Source organism: Asterias amurensis, chromosome 2 (assembly GCF_032118995.1).
Source record: "Asterias amurensis chromosome 2, ASM3211899v1".
NCBI lineage: Eukaryota > Metazoa > Echinodermata > Asteroidea > Forcipulatida > Asteriidae > Asterias > Asterias amurensis.
This window is the reverse complement of record NC_092649.1, coordinates 4,605,063-4,622,148: the sequence shown is the minus strand read 5'-3', so window position 1 is coordinate 4,622,148 and position 17,086 is coordinate 4,605,063. Positions and strand designations below refer to the sequence as shown.

Sequence of the window (17,086 nt, the reverse complement as noted above, 5' to 3'; positions counted from 1 at the left end):
TAGTAGCAAACACCTTGATCAGTAATTGATATTTATTTTGTCAAAGTACTTGATTTTGGAAGCATAAGTGCCTTAATTCTGAAAGTGAGTCCCTTTTGAAATGCTACTCGTATTTTATGTCGTATAGTTATCGATTCATTACAAAATTTGTTTGAATTTTTAGAGTGGCAGATTATTTGAACAAAAACCAAATAACAGAAAGGTAAGATTATGTTTAAAAGAAGCCGTAACGATAACCGTATCGCAGAGTTACATCTACAGAACATATTTAGTTTTCGCTTCAATGCTATGGATATTTGAGAAAATATACTTTAGAAAAGAGCAGCAATCGAAAGAAGGGATAGAACTACTTTTCATTGTGTTCGGTATAACAGAGTTCCCGGCCCGAGACGTGTGTGGAACAAAATATGACAATGTGTTTGTTCTTAGTGCATGAGTCTAATTCTAAGACAGTTCTGGGCCACACGACGATCGTCTTACAGCCCTTCCACTGCTCAGAAGAAAGGCAAGGCGGCTAAGATTACCTTACAAGATGAAAGCAAGAACACCTTGTGTTCAGTGAGGTTGTTTCTTTTCAGCTTTTAATCAATGGTTCCAATAAGCGGCTGTGTGTTAATTTTAGGGCACTTCATCAAAAGAAGCCGTTTCTTTTAGTTTTCGCGCGTTTTTTTCTACTTGTGAAAATATAATCGCCCAACAAAGAACATAGAAAACTTAACATTCCTAATATAGAGCAGCGTTTTTTTGTTTAATATCGGTCAACATTTTAGGTTTTAAATATAGACAACAAATAAAGAGAACACTTATTTTAAGAAAATAAGAAAACAATGTCTGGGGGAGTTTACTTTTATTCGATTAGTTGTTCTTCTTCCATGCCCCAAAACAAACTGCTTAATTGCAATGTTGAGTTTGATTAACTGCAGTAATTTTTTGTTGTGGGTACACTATTTGTATCAATATATTTTCAAGATATGCCAATATTTTCATGATAGGTAAATAGATAGATAAAAGTTTGTTAAAAGACTGTTCTCGCAGCACAAAGACTGAATTACAAAAAAATTACATTCATTTACAAAAAAAAAAAAAAATAAGTAGGAGGCAAATTGGTAAAAATAAAATTTAAAAAATGGTGGAATAGTAAAGCCACTCCCCTATATGTCATTAAATGTTGTGGTGTTTTCAATAAGAAGCTCTTTGTTATGAAGGATCATATTTGAAGGATGTTATAGTACCTCAAGGTAAATGAGGAGGTTACAAAGGGTTTAAGTAAATTTTCTCCACATATTTACTGACACCGTTTGAAGGTAATGATAGTAGAAAGCTTCCCTTAATGTATTACTTGCTGAGGTGCAGTAGTTTTTGAGAAATGAGTAAAGCAATGTCAAGAAAATAATGCTCGTGAGTGCGGCCCCCTAAATGTAGTCCGAGCCCTAAATGTTGCCTGACCTAAATGTAGCCCCAAACTTTTTCCAAAATGTCGCCCGGACCTAAATGTAGCCCCAAACCTGCACAATGGGGCGGGCGACATGTAGGTACAGGTATGAGGCTACATTTAGGTCACGAGCATTTTTTCCGTGACATTGCTTTGCCCATTTCCCAAAAAACTACAGCACATCAGCAAGTAATAAACTAAGGGAAGCTTCCTACTATCATTACCTTCAAACTGTGTGAGTAAATCTGTAGACATTGTGTTTTGTGTTACCAAATTAATAGTACCCAAATCTTTTAAGGCGACGAGGAACCCCTGCGTGGATTTTTGTATGCCTAACTTAGAGATGCCATTATCCGATACCACAAAAATATATCAGGACATGAGTGAATAATAATAAAAGTACTAATGGAAATTTTGTAAACTTTGCTAATGACAGTACTTTAAAGCTTAGACTGAACAAGTGAACGAGTTAACAAGAACAGATGTATTGTTCACATCCTCCATTCACTCACAGTTATCCAAGTTCTGCAATTAATTCAAGACACTGAACACTATTGGTAATATTATCAAAGACCAGTCTTCTCACTTGGGGTATCTCAACATATGCAAAAATCCTGTGAACATTTGAGCTCAATTGGTCGTCAAAGTTGCGAGATAATGAAAGAAAAAAACACCCTTGTTATACACGAAGTCGTGTGCTTTCAGATGCTTGATTTCCAGACCTCAAATTCTAAATCTGAGGTCTCGAAATCAAATTCGTGGAAAATTACTTCTTTCTCAAAAACTACGTTACTTCAGAGGGAGCCGTTTCTCACAATGTTTTATACTATCAACAACACTCCATTATTAATGTAACCAAGTAAGTTTTTATGCTAACAATTATTTTAATTATACTTAAAATTTAATTTATGTTAAAATTAAATTATTGAGTAATTGCCAATAGTGTCCACTGCCTTTAAGAAATTCGTTTCCCATACATTATTTAATTTGTTTTTACCTCGTTTACTTGGGTATGTGTACCAAATTTGTCAATTTTTGTAAGAACAAAAGTTGTGTAGGAAACTTGAGCACGAAACAAAGGGACCAATTTTCAATGGTGATTACATGAGCAGAAACAATTGAAGTCACACTCCGTCTTTCCAAGGACTTTCGAATTCCCATGCCACTGTGAAGTCAGCATGCCAACTAAAAAAACTACTCTTGGAGATGATTAGACCAAATTGGAAGCTCAGTTGTAATTACGGACGACATTTTCACCCAAAGGCATCAGTGTCAATCGCGCTGTTCAAACAAGGAGGGGAAACATTGCAATATATATTCATAGGAATGTTTTCTCAGGATCAATCTGGGTTTTTGGTCATGCTTCAAGTTCTTTATACAGACAGTTTTACGCCCTTTTGTTGACTGAGAGGCAAGGGGTAGCTATGAATCAACCACGGTGGCGAAAGTACATTCTCATTCTGATATTGTGGACGATATAGACCGTGCCCCCTTGCGTATGTTATGGATAATTGCATTCAAGAGTTATTTAATTAGATTATGTTTGAAACACATGTGTTCCTTGGACGACTCGACCACAACTAGAGAAGCATGGTAAGTACATAGAGTAGCGCTAAAAACACACACGTTTGTGCATTAAATTAAACAATATCGCAATGTTCTGTTACGGCGGGAGGAAGTTGCATTAGTTTATCCTGTCGTGACTTTTGTGATAATGATGACCATGTGTAGTAGATACAAACAACTGGAAGTACAGGCACCAAAGATGGATACATCTTTTATACCATCACGTTTTGGTTGAAAAGGTAGCAACGCTAATTGTGTTATCATTTCCTACTTCCTGGAAATCCAATACAAAGAGGGACTTTGATCTTCTGGTTTCTCCTCAGCGTATGTTATGGATAATTGCATTCAAGAGTTATTTAATTAGATTATGTTTGAAACACATGTGTTCCTTGGACGACTCGACCACAACTAGAGAAGCATGGTAAGTACATAGAGTAGCGCTAAAAACACACACGTTTGTGCATTAAATTAAACAATATCGCAATGTTCTGTTACGGCGGGAGGAAGTTGCATTAGTTTATCCTGTCGTGACTTGTGATAATGATGACCATGTGTAGTAGATACAAACAACTGGAAGTACAGGCACCAAAGATGGATACATCTTTTATACCATCACGTTTTGGTTGAAAAGGTAGCAACGCTAATTGTGTTATCATTTCCTACTTCCTGGAAATCCAATACAAAGAGGGACTTTGATCTTCTGGTTTCTCCTCAGCGGGTGAAGCTATTAAGGCTGAGTCCGAATTAGCGGCTGCAGCAACGACTACGGCTAGTCTACGTCAGTCTTGCGTTAACGTCTAGGACGTCCTTATGGCAACACACTTAGCAACAGTTGTAGCCATGCTGTAGCCGGTCACGGCCTGAGCACTATGTTTAGCACAAGGGGGCCACATGAAGTACTAGGATTAATCACAGGACTTAGGCAAGTCCTTAAAAGTTCCCTATCCGAAGACGTAGGACACATCGAACCCGTCCCAAGTTTGGACGGGTTACTCGTCCTAACTCGAGATAGGATTAATCTTTGCGTTTTGTGAAATCGGCCACAGGGCTGACTTCTGAGCAAGCAAAGTATTACTGCTATTTGGTAGGTGTGCGTTAGTAGCCTGAACACCTCATGTGAATTGCGCCAGACACCGGCCTTGAGCGTTCTTCTAGATTCATACAAATGCATCTCTGACCTCGCATTCATTTCACACGGATATTCGCAGTCAAATCCTCCGTACATGTATACATATAATATATAAAACAAATACATGGTCTGTACACAGTCAAACATTATGCACGCTGAAAGCAGACAACCGAAGGTGCAGCTGACAAGCATCACCTCGGACCAATCAAAACACAGATATGGAAAGCTTACGTCACTGCACGTTTATCCAATGATATCGTTGTGTCTAGAAGTCTGTAAAACCAGTGAATGTTTTACGGCACCAGTCTATAGGTGTGTGTAGAGTGTGCGCGTTACAAGATGTCACCGTCTGGTTACACAGGTTATCATTAATCCGCGTTGGATGAGGCGCATGGTGGATTGAGTATTAATAACAGACCGCCCTGGCCAAACGACAACAACTTCACTAGAAGCACGTCTTGTGGTAGTAATTACAAACTTTATAAAATAAAGGACACTTGGTTTTAGACAGCGGTAGTTGAGTCTGATTTATCACAATTCTTGAGACTGCTTTGTGTTGGATGGGTATTGTACCCCTACCCATATCACCGAACCTTAAGGACCCTTCGTGATAGGTGATTAAGTCCCCTTGATCTAGATTTTGAAAGTGGGTCATATCCTCTCTCACATTCTTTTCATAGTACCATGTTAAGAGGTAGAGATGTATCGGGCGTATTCGAGATCACATTCTTATTATGCACCGTCTAGCCTTGCTCAAGGCAGTCGAACGGGTCATGTGGTGTGAGCGCACGCACCACGCACAGGGTATACGGGTGGGTTTACAGCGGCGTCTTTTCGGAGCGAATAATGCGACTGCCTTGAGCAAGGCTATGCACCGTCCGCTTGTTTGGAGTCCCGCACTGAAAGTGTATTTTTCATCTGAGGATGCTCAATCATTAACCTAAGCCGTAGACGTGTTTTCGAAAAGGGCGTACACTAGAAAAGCAACATCGGCATTGTTGACATTAGCTGAGGTGAACCGAAACACCGCGTGACTCTTTTGAACATGATGTGCGTAGACAACATTGCTTCGGCCATTTTATGGAGTCAACAGTTTGACTCCACAAAATGACCGACCGGGTTGCTTCGTGACGTGTAAGAGGAAAACCGTGTAAATTCAATTGATACTTGTGTGGATTATTATATTCTACTTTTAAAGTATCTATCTAAACCATTTGCATTTCATAACAAACGGTTTCAAACGCATTTCAAAAACCAACTCGACCATTCCAGGGCAACGTGTTCCTTTAAAGGAAAGGTACACGTTTGGGAACTGTCAAAGACCAGTCTTCGCATTTGATGTATCCCATCATAAGCATAAAGTAACAAACCTGTGAAAATTTGGGCTCAATCGGTCATCGAAGTTGCGAGAAAATGGTGAAAGAAAAAAAAAAACACCTTTGTTGGGCGAATTTGTGTGCTTTCAGATAGAAATAAAAGACTTCTAGCTAGAAGTCTTTTATTATTTTAATGAGAAATTACCTCTTCTCAAAAACTACGTTACTTCAGAGTGAGTTGTTTCCCACAATGTTTTATACTATCAACAACTCTCCAATGCTCGGTACCAAGTCAGTTTTTTAAGTAACTACCAAACATGCACCTTCCCTTTAATAATGCTTACATAATGTGCGACATAATCGAAGAGGAACGTCTGTCTAATCGAACACTTTTGAGACCTTTCTGTCAGCATTCTTTATTTCTTGCTCCATGGTTCACTGAAGCAGAAAATTGCAATTGTCATTTCTAATCTCTTACATACATGCACTTGTCTTTCTTAAGAACAAAAACAAAATGGTGGAGAGGGGGTATGGTTCGGCAAGCCTTTTAACTGAGCAGCATTGTTAGACACCATCCATATGTGTAAAGATGCTGAACGGAGCATTACATACACGATAATATACGATATCTTTATTACTCAAAGTATTCAAGCATTTCTCGAATGAGAACAACTCAGATTTGTTTGTCTCCATCAATTTTCAATTTCAATTTGGAAAGGAAGGACGGTGCGGGGATTTCTAGATGCCAGCAGGCGTGCAGCTGCTGTCATAGAATCTGAATAGGGTATAGTGGGGTTGGTATTCAAGCCACACAACGAGTGCAATTGTGTGTGTGTTTTTCTGCTTCTTCTCATCCAGAATGAAGAACCCGAGAAATGGCGGGAACGGTCAGGCGTAATGATGCAACAGATTCACACGGCGGGGGATTTTAAAGCGTCCGAATGGGGAATGCTTTCGCACTATCTTATCTACAACATCGGGGGGGGGGGGGGGGTAGGGGAGCAGCTGCGCTTTAGGGTCCAATATGGCCTCCATTTTTTTCCCTCAATTCGTTAGATGATGATGCTACCTTGTCTGTTTTACTGATTTACTTTCAAAGAAGCCACCTGTTCCTCTATATCGAAAGACTTTGAGCGGGGCTTCCTGTACAGGTAGTTTTGCGTTGTATTTGTTTCAGCGACATGGTTGTGCGATGGGTATTTTATTACTTACCCAGGGAAAGAGAGTGAGACCGACCACAAGATAGAATGGAGCGGGGGGGGGGGGGGGTACGAAAAAATTACAAAGTTTCACTACATTTCTATCATCAAGTACACTGTTTTGCCAGATTTGAAACATCTTTGCCTTCTCCAATGATGCTCAGATTTGCTTTCTTTCTTGATCTCTTCGCTCAAAGCAAATTTGAAGTCCTTTTGAAATAAAAGCTCTTTGTACGGGAAAAAAACATGTTAGGCATATTAGGTAACGGATTTGGATCTTGATAAGTATAATATATTGTTTAATCGGCAGTCTGAAATAATGAGGCTTGCCCGATGTTATTTGAAACCGAAGCAATAGGGCCTCAGGGAAAGCGGGGAAGCTGAATGGGTTTTGTATTTCTTTGTGATATTGGAAAGTCAATCGCATATTAATACGCGCATTATATCATTGAAACATTGTATAATCTCAGTGACCGCAAACATTAATTATTCCAGTAAGTGTTACGTTGATTTTCAATGGAAGCCGGAACACCATTGTCAGATTTACGAGTAATTTTAACTTAAAGGTACTGGACACTATTGGTAATTAATCAAAAATAATAAGTATTAGCACAAAACCTTACTTGATAATGAGCAATGGAGAGCTGTTGAGAGTATAACACGTTGTGAGAAACGGCTCCCTCTGAAGTAACGTAGTTTTCGAGAAAGAAGTAATTTTCCACGAATTTGATTTCGAAAACCTCAGAATTAGATTCTGAATTAGATTTTGAGGATTTGAAATCGAGCATCTGAAAGCACACAACTTCGCGTGACAAGTGTGTTTTTTCTTTCATTAAATATCTCGCAACTTCGACGACCGATTGCGCTCAAATTTTCACTGGTTTCTCATTTTATGAATATGTCGAGATACATCAAGTGAGAATACTAGTTTAGGACAATTACCAATAGTGTCCACTGTCTTTAAAAGAACCTTTGGATAGAAATTACACAATTATGCTTTTAGAGACAATACAAAGTATTGTCCAATCAACATTGATGTTGTCTTAGATGCTTAAACTGGAACCATCCAAAAGACCCCCCCAAAAAAGAAGAAAAAAAGGTTTATTTTATTTAAAAATGCCATCGTAGCATACCGCTGAATTGCGACATAATTTAATTAACAATTATTAAAAATATTACGCTTTACAAAAGAAAATACATAGTGAACATTTGGTGAAAAAAAAATCACAAAAACAAGGGCCTGCCAGAAAAATACAACACAATAACCAATTATACATGGCCGTATTTTATGACATCTATCTCTAATTAGTACATGTGATTCCCACTAGAGACTAAAATAAAGCCGCATTGACGCAAATCCATTAAAAATCAAATGTCAGTTGAAAATTGATCTTCCATTAATGCCCGGCAAGTTGGTTGGTGGCCGGCCAGAGTAGATGACTGAAAGTCACATTTATTGTGACACACAGATCCGTTAAGAGTGTTGTTTGTTAAAACAGACTTAGAGACACCGACACTATTGGTCATTAGACCTACTCAAAATAATTGTTAGCATAAAAACTTTCGTGGTAACGAGCAAAAGAGAGCCGTTTATAGTATAATATCGAAGTCTTATATAGCGCACGTATCTACCAAACAAGGTACTCAAGGCGCTGAGTATAAACAAACTTTCAGAAAGATAGGTTATGCAGTGATGAATTCTGAGACCCAATTATTTAGCACCTTATAAGGGTTTACAAGGTGCTACGGCGCATTAAGCAGCCACAACCAGGAACACCGGGGCGAACCTCTCTCTTTTCGATAACTGCACTGGGTTCTTTTACATGCGTTACACAACACATGGGACCAACGGCTTTACGTCCCATCCGAAGGACGAAGCAATGGTTAAGTGTCTTGCTCAAGGACACAATGTCACGGCTGAGGAATCGAACCCACACTCTGCTGATCAGAAACACCAGAGTTTGAATTCGGTGCTCTTAACCGCTCGGCCACGACACTGCCACAAAATCATTCCATGCTCACTCCGAGTAACGTAGTTTTTTTTCTTTTTTTCTTTTTTTAAGAAAGAGGTAGTTTCTCACTAAAATAATAAAGAAGCCTTGTATTATGCATCAAAGGCATTGCTTGCTTGCAAATTTGGTGACCAATTGAGCCAAAATATTCACAGATGTGTTATTTGATGCATATGTTGGGATACACCATTGAAAGCTCGTCTTTGACAATTACCAAAGAGTAGTTTGGTTTTTAGATAGACTTAAAGGCAGTGGACACTATTGGTAATTACTCAAAATATGTATTGGCATTAAACCTTACTTGGTTACGAGTAATGGGGAGGGGTTGATAGTATAAAATATTGTGAGAAACGGCTCCCTCTGAAGTAACGTAGTTTTCGAGAAAGAAGTAGTTTTCCACGAATTTGATTTCGAGACCTCAAGTTTAGAATTTGAGGTCTCGAAATCAAGCATCTGAAAGCACACAACTTCGTGTGACAAGGGTGTTTTTTTGCTTCATTATAATGCAACTTCGACGACCAATTGAGCTCAAATTTTCACACGTTTGGTATTTTATGCATATTTTGAGATACACCAAGTGAGAAGACTGGTCTTTGACAATTACCAAAAGTGCCCAATGTCTCTAAGATTGATGTTTAACATCGCTATTTTGGGATTTTTTATGTAAAGCCTAGAGGGAATGTGTTACTCACGTATCGGTAAATCTAATTGCGATTTCGTCTTTCTCTTACGATTGATGATATAGTACTGTGTCAACTGGAAGATGCGGGGGGGGGGGGGTAATTAGGATGTGACAGTCTAATGAGGTACAATCTGAGGTTATTACTCGGTAGATGAGGTTCAGCGACAATAACTAAAGTAGAAATCCGTATGGGGGGAAATGGTGTTTTAATTTTGGAAAAGGGTATTTGACAATTTTAACAACGAGATACATTTTTAGACTTACAATCTCAAGACAAAAACCTCTTCTTTAAAATTGTGTTAAAACTTCTACTACTTTCCGTTTTAAAAAACATAGACAGCGTTTTATGATTGCCGAAGCCCATCTTCCTTTAAGATGCCCGGAAGGGCTTCCTCCCTTAATCCTTTCTCAGATTCACATTTTAAAGGTGTTTACCTCTTTCTCTAAAACCACATTACTCCAAAAGGAGTAATTTCTCACAATATTTTATAATATCAAAAGCTCGTCAGTACAAAGAAGTGTTTATGGTTCTTAATTTGTAGAGTTACCAAAAGTAAACCATGCATAGAAAAGGGAGTCAGATTTCACAAACAACAAATTAAAGAGCAATGGAGTGTAAATCAAGTTGCGAAAATAAACAAAACTATTTGGGCGTCAAAATAGCCATTTCTCACACAAAAAAGTCAATGGAAAAAACATCATAAATCTTTGTTTAAAGTGTTCGCTTATTATTGGTATTGATTGACGACTGTCATAAAAAATACTCAAGTGCCAAGTACGGCCCCTATCAAAGGAAGTAGACCGTCAAATAATGATATCGTACGGGGGGAAGTCGAGACGCCTTGGTGACACGGATAGAGCGGACGGCAACAATACATAAAGGTTGTATCTGTCGGTGCGCCCAAACCTAGTTCACGAGTTTTGTAAAAAATTAATGCAGTTTGGTGCTTTCTATATAAATATTTACCATCACTTATCAATCGGTTTACGGGATATATGCCTTCATAATTCAATTCACACAAAAAGTAATGCTTCGCGCGGACAGCCGTTGTTAAAATAGCGTCTCTGTTTTTTCACGGAGAAAATTTTTTATTTAAAAAAGAGACTTGGCGATGTGAGAAAGAATAACAAATGAAGAAAGATGGGTGCTTTTAAAAGGATGTCAGTTTGTTTCTCTATAGAGGATTCAAAACCCTTGTTTTTCTTTCCCTTCGTCTTCTCTGGTTTTTATTGTAGACTTCGTATTAGACAGAAGTGCTGTTAGGATGTCTCGAGGGCATTTGAACATTTTGGGAAACAAATTTAATCCAAGAAAATAACAAATTCTGTCTACTGCCCAGTGAAAATAGAGGGAAATCCTTTTAGGCATGGATAAGGAAAATTGTGGATGGTGTACAGTACGTGTGTGTTCAGACCTACAGACTGCATCAAAATGCAATTGCTGTTCACGGACGTGGGTAGTTAATTTACGGAAAATGCCATATCACATTCGTGCAGAGTTGTGAAGACCTGGCGGATCGTTTTTTTTTTTTCTTTAAGTCCTTAGTTAACTTTCATGAGGTTTATTCCATACCGGTATTGACATTTGCTCTGGGTGAATTTGTGAGAGGGACGGGGTGGGTGGCTCGGGATGCCCACTCGCCCAAAAGGTCAAAATGTGTTTCACACCTACGCCCTACACTTAGCTCTAACACCCTTACTAAAATAAATACTATGCAAAACTACCAACCAACCAACAAACCAACCAACAAACAATAAAGAAGCTCAAAATAAAAACAGTCCACCGTTTCGTGTCCTTCTTATCACGCGTAAATTTAAAAGTGCATTTTAGACGAAAGATCAATCGTTGATACTTTTATGAAGAGCATATAGCAACCTGTATACATTGAACTCAAATCAGTAGTCACGTCTCATATGTGCAACGAAAAAAACGGGGGGGGGGACAAATCTATCTTGTGACAGGCACTTGTTTCTTTTCTGTTTTCGTCTATAGCGAGTCTCATAGAAGAAACGCATGTTCAGGAGTATGTACAGCATGTTTTGGGACAGAAATGTATATCCGGGGTAATCGGTATAGGCGTGTCGAGACCGACCGGTCAGACGCACCGGACACAAGCTCCGGCGTTTCTGATCTGCAGAGTGTGGGTTCGAGTCCCGGTCGTGACACTCACGTCCTTGTAAGCAAGACACTTAACTATTGTTGCATTGTCCTTCGGATGGGACGGACAGCCATAGGTCCCGTGTTGTGGCCGTGCGGGTAAAGAACCCTGGACTCAAGCTGTGTTGTGTCTATTAAGCAGAGTTATGGTTCGAGTTCCACATGGTCCTTAAAGACAATGGACACTATTGGTAATTGTCAAAATCCAGTCTTCTCACTTGGTGTATCTCAACATATGCATAAAATAACAAACCTGTGGTCGTCTCAGTTGCGAGATAACTATGAAAGAAAAAACACCCATGTCAATTTCGTGGAAAACTACGTCACTTCAGAGGGAGCCGTTTCTCACAATGTTTTATACTATCAACCTCTCACCATTACATTACCGTTACCAAGTTAGGTTTTATGCCAATAATTATTTTGAGTAATAACCAATAGTGTCCGCTGCCTTTAAGCAAGACATTTGACAATTATTGCTCCGTCCTTCGGATGGGACGTAAAGCCGTAGGTCCCGTATGTCGTGTAATGCAAGTAAAAGAACGCTTTTAACACTTTTCGCGGTGTTTCTGGCAGTGGCTGCTGAATGCACCGCAGCACAATGTACATCATACTAAGGTGCTACATTAATCGGTCTCACAATTCAACATTTTTAAAAACCTGTCTTCCGAATGTTTTTACGCGTTCTATAAGACACCGCATTATTTGATTTATGTGCTTTGAGATTAAGCCTTATTATTTTTCCCCACGTTAATACACTTCAAAAACTGAAGTGTTAAAGTTGACACCATGTAACACCACAGGGTGTAAAACATCACGTATGTTATTATGTTGGTAGGAATGAGTGTTATTTTAACACTTGTACATTTTAAATCTTGTATATTTTTATTCTTTTTTGGTATCTATATTATGTGACAACACCCAAAGGTTTGCGGTAACACCATGTAATAACTATCTCTAGAATGAGTTGGGTGGTTCTGAAAATAAACCGTTGGTTTCAACTCGACGTTTCGTTCAGTTATGTTCTGATCGTCTTCTGGAGAAAGCTGAGTTAAAACCAACGGTTCTATTCAGAACCAACTCAAATCATTTAGAGATAGTCATTATATGGTGTTAACGCAAACCTGTCCATATTATATTTCCACACATGCAAAGTTTCAAATCCTACCTAACACCCACGGTGTAAATTTTAACACCCCAGTTTCTTCAGTGTATATCCGCCAGTAACGGCCTTCCCACGATTGTCCAACAGTACATCAGCGAAAAGCCAAACCAAACAAATTGTATGCTAAACTTTCCAGAATAATAAGGCAAAGACCCAAATCCCTGCCAATCTTTGTTAGCTTTTTGGAGCTATAGGATAAATCAAAATGAACCGGACCCAGACAACCATCCGAATTTTGTTTAAACGTAACACAAACCAACAGTTTTAACCACTGTTCACGAAGTCTCTAAATTCGCAGTGTAACCGATTTTTGTTTCCTTCTTTCTTAAAAAAAAAAAAATACAGATAAACGGACAATTTCAAAATACACTTCTGTTCTTTTGGCGATAGGTCTACAGCTTGTAAAGAATAGAAATTAGAGTTTGGGTAAAATATGACAAATACGGTATTTGTAATACCAGAACTTGATGATCATGCACTGGCTCATTGTTAAGAACTAAGCTCTGATAAATTTTACTCATAGCCCATGAAATTAAGGAAATCCAACACTTTCTATAAAATTGCATTATTTGTTGCTATGCTGGATAAAACATCGCAGCTGTAATTTTTGTTGTTTTGTGCGTGGTGCGTGTTTTTTTTTTCACCACTTAAGCTAGTTCAGAGAAAAATGAAAATACAGTGCATCTTTTGTTTGCAACAGACTACATTTCTAAAAGGTAGGTTTTAAAATTTACATCGCTATCATGAAGTTGATAAAGCGATATTCAACAAAAAGAAAAAAAGGAAAATACCACATTTCTTCTTAAAAGCAGGATACATCTTTATAAGCTTGATGTTCATAGATAACAAAATCTGAACAAAAAATCACAAATTTGTTTTTGCAATGGACCGCATAAAGGTAAATTTTATAAAAGATTATTCCGGGTTTTTTTTCAACGGACCACGTTTCTAAAGCCCTTTTCACACTACAGAGCCATTTCCCGGGAAATAAACTCCCGGGAAAATCCCGGGAGTTTTTAACCCCACCGCCACCCCAGCAACCGTTCTCACTATCCCAATTAGGTAACTCCCGGGAGTACTATTTCCCAGGAATATGCAAGGTCGTTTCACACTTACGATCAAACCCCAGGAAATGTGGTAAACAGGTCAGCTCATATGCGGAAGTTACAATGTTTGTGGAAGGAAGTCCGTTCCCATAATGCCACGCGGCCGGCTGCAAAATCCTTGCCACATGCGACCCAAAATGGCTGCACATAAATTGTGTATTTGCGTGTTGTTATACCAATATATTGTGTGATTACGGCGGAGAAGAAGTCTTGCAGTTCGGGGAAGACGTCGCTGACGTATTGTCAGGAGAAGACGATTGCTGTGACAGTGTTTTAAAGACATGCGGTATAACAATCGTATGGAATTTGTCGTGCGATTGATGGGTTTCATGGCACTTGCTGAAGTATTGGTCAAAGGTCAATCTGGTCTACCATGAAGAGCGGCCACTGGTGGTGGGAGCAAGTTGCTATTAGAAAAAGCGAAAGGGAGCGTTCTACTCTGCGACAGTTTTTTTCTTTCTTTTGAGAACTGTAATTGAATGGACTTTTGTGTCCGTGTTTTACCCAGAGGTTTTGTGTTGGCGTTCATCTCAATTTTTGCCTGTTCACACTATAGTTATTTCCCGGGAAATTCCCGGGAACTTTTGGTTGATCTGTTCACACTACAAAAATACTCCCGGGAATTTCCCGGGAAATGATGTTTTCCCAGGAAATAATTCACCCTGCTCAGGGGCAGGGTTAAGGGAATCAACCCTGGGGTAAGGCCTAGAAATCTTCTGAATGGCATTTTCGAAGGATTGCATAATAATGTCCATGATATTAGGGCCAAGGTAATTAAAGGTTTTATAGAAAAAAATACCGCATGGTCGATTTTGCACAATCTGACAATAGATGTAGAAAGCAAAAGAAGCATTCTTCCCTTCCAACATCAACAGTGCTGTTTTCCCATCGTGCAAAGAAAGAACACGGAATAGGCTTAAACCCTATATTGGCTAGCATTTTTTTCATGGCTTCATAACGACTTTTAAATGTATGTTTCTTCTAAAAAGAAATGTTTGCAAGAGAACACTTATGCAATAGAAAATATGTAGGCCTTGAAAAACAAAACTAGTATCCTACCGACCTAAAGTCTTTTTTACCCAAGGTTTTTATTTTTTTTGCAATGGGCAGGGGTCCGTTCATACCCAGCACCACGCAGGCAGTCAGCCAATTTTGAGAAAACTTTCCCGTGTCTTGTAGGGCCTATGCCCATCTAGCTGTTTTTGGACTACATCGTCGGCCCAAAATGCAACTAGTTTCAAAATTTCATCATCACTCCATCGGTCACTTCTACCCATCGTAAGAAATTGAGCAACAAATTGAGCTAAAATATTTACTGTCAGGTTGTAGACAGCAATGTCGATCGATGAACTCAAATCTGACTCTGGACAACACAAGTCCACCAACGGCCAAGTACATGTAAAAATACGAAATACCATACACACATGGCGTGTGTACGAGAAGGAAGCTTGTTCACGCCAACTATTTATTCTATTCCTATTCCATTCACGTGGTAAATTTTTTTAATTCATATATTTATTTGTAAATTACAGATGTTATTCACTTTTATTTTCGTACCTAAACATTAACACTTTCAGAAGGAAAAAACAAAAAAGGGCTATTGTTACCACGCAAATTATTTGGCGCGCTATTTTTGACGTCTGTGACCTTTCGAGATTAATGACGTCTCAACACAGTGGAAGCAAAAGGTGGGGCAAGTTAGACCCGCTTTCGTTCTCACTAGCTGCTTTTCCCGGGAAAAAAGTTTTACCCCGGGGTTAACTCCTTTAACCCTACCCCTTAACTGGGTAAATTATTTCCCGGGAAAATGTTATTTCCCGGGATTTTTTTTGTAGTGTGAACAGATCGACTAACATTTCCCGGGAATTTCCCGGGAAATACCTGTAGTGTGAAAAGGGCTTAAAGGTAAATTTTAACACATTACGTTACTATCGTGAAACTGATAAAACAATATGCCCCAAATGGAACCCATATAAAAAGATAAAAATGCAAGAAGAAGAAAATACTACATTTTCTTCTAAAAGCAGAGTAGGCTACAACTTAAGCTTGTTCAGAGGTTAAACAAATTTGGGGGACAATGCTACAAAAGTACAGTAAATTTAAAATTTCCCTCACTGTCTTGAAATGACATAGGATGAAAAAAGGGATACACAACTAAAAAGAAAAAAATACTAAATTTTCCTCCTAAAAGACATATCAAACTTACCAATTTCATTAGATACTTCTTTCGCCACCTCAGCATTCTCCACGAAATCTGCCAACTCAGCGCGACAAACCACCCAAGTAAACAGTAGAGTAACAAGTAGAAAACCGCTGTTTCTCGTAACCGACATGATTATAGTGACTGGACGCTAACGGCCTACCGGCCCGGGTCAAAAAAATAGGGTGCTCGTCCCTTGCCGTGGAGTGACTTGGCTTTATCGGTTGCTTGGTGTCGGCCGGCACAACTTAGGAGATTTGAGTGCTTGAAGTAACAACTCTGCAGGACAAAACTTAAGAACAAGCACAGTGTGTTATCAGACACGCATAAGCATGATCTCGATGAGGGTTGACTGCTTGCTCATCAGAGAGAAATAGAGAGTAAGAGAGAGAAATAAAAAGTATCGTGTCCCGTTCGCTAGCGTGTTTCTCGCTTTACTGTCAAGCACCGTATCGCAGCACGCTGTCTTATCACATGCACCACACACAGCGTACCACCGAAAAGTGAGGGGCTCTGATTGGCTAGTCCCTATAAATTGTATCGGTTGTTATAGCCAGTCACTTATTACGGCTGTGATCTACAGCAAGTTGAGAATGCCCGTTCTTTTCTGTGTGTGTGTGTGTGTTTTCCGTCTTCCCGTCACCAACTTGCAATGCGATGCAATTTGTTGAGTATAGCGGCGCGGGTAGATGGATGGTTAGAGGGGCTTCGCTGTAACTGGTCGTGACGTCACTCCTTTGCGCGCTGAGAATCTGACATTTGTTTGATTGGCCGTGGAGTGGCACGTGGGTGCTAATGTCACAATGGAATATCATCGATCAGAACAACAGGATTCCCCTTTCTAACTTGTTTCTTTTTTGGAAAGACATAACGCAAGTGTTTGACGATGTTCGCCAGGAGCGAAGTCTGCCCACGGTAACATTTTGTTTATCAATGACTTAAAAGAGAAAACGCAACATTATTTTGGCGGGAAAGTACATTCATTTCAATCGTCTCGTTTTTAACCGTTACTTTTCAAGCATACGAAAATTTCATTAAAGTTCAGTGGTAACGTGTTTAATTATAGTAAAAAAATATTAAAGGAACACGTTGCCTTGGATCGGTCGAGCTGGTCTATAAAAAGT

The 17,086-nt window shown here is 39.1% G+C and overlaps 1 protein-coding gene across 1 annotated transcript in view; it reads right to left on the bottom strand.

Moving 5' to 3' along the window:
* The window catches only part of LOC139933931 (uncharacterized), a 28,800-nt gene extending 12,317 nt beyond the window's left edge, over positions 1-16,483 (bottom strand). The window contains exon 1 of the mRNA XM_071928168.1: positions 15,969-16,483. Coding sequence (XP_071784269.1) covers positions 15,969-16,095 — 127 coding nt within the window. The 5' untranslated portion in view covers positions 16,096-16,483. The remainder of the gene's footprint in view (positions 1-15,968) is intronic.
* Between the last annotated feature and the right edge of the window lie 603 nt (positions 16,484-17,086).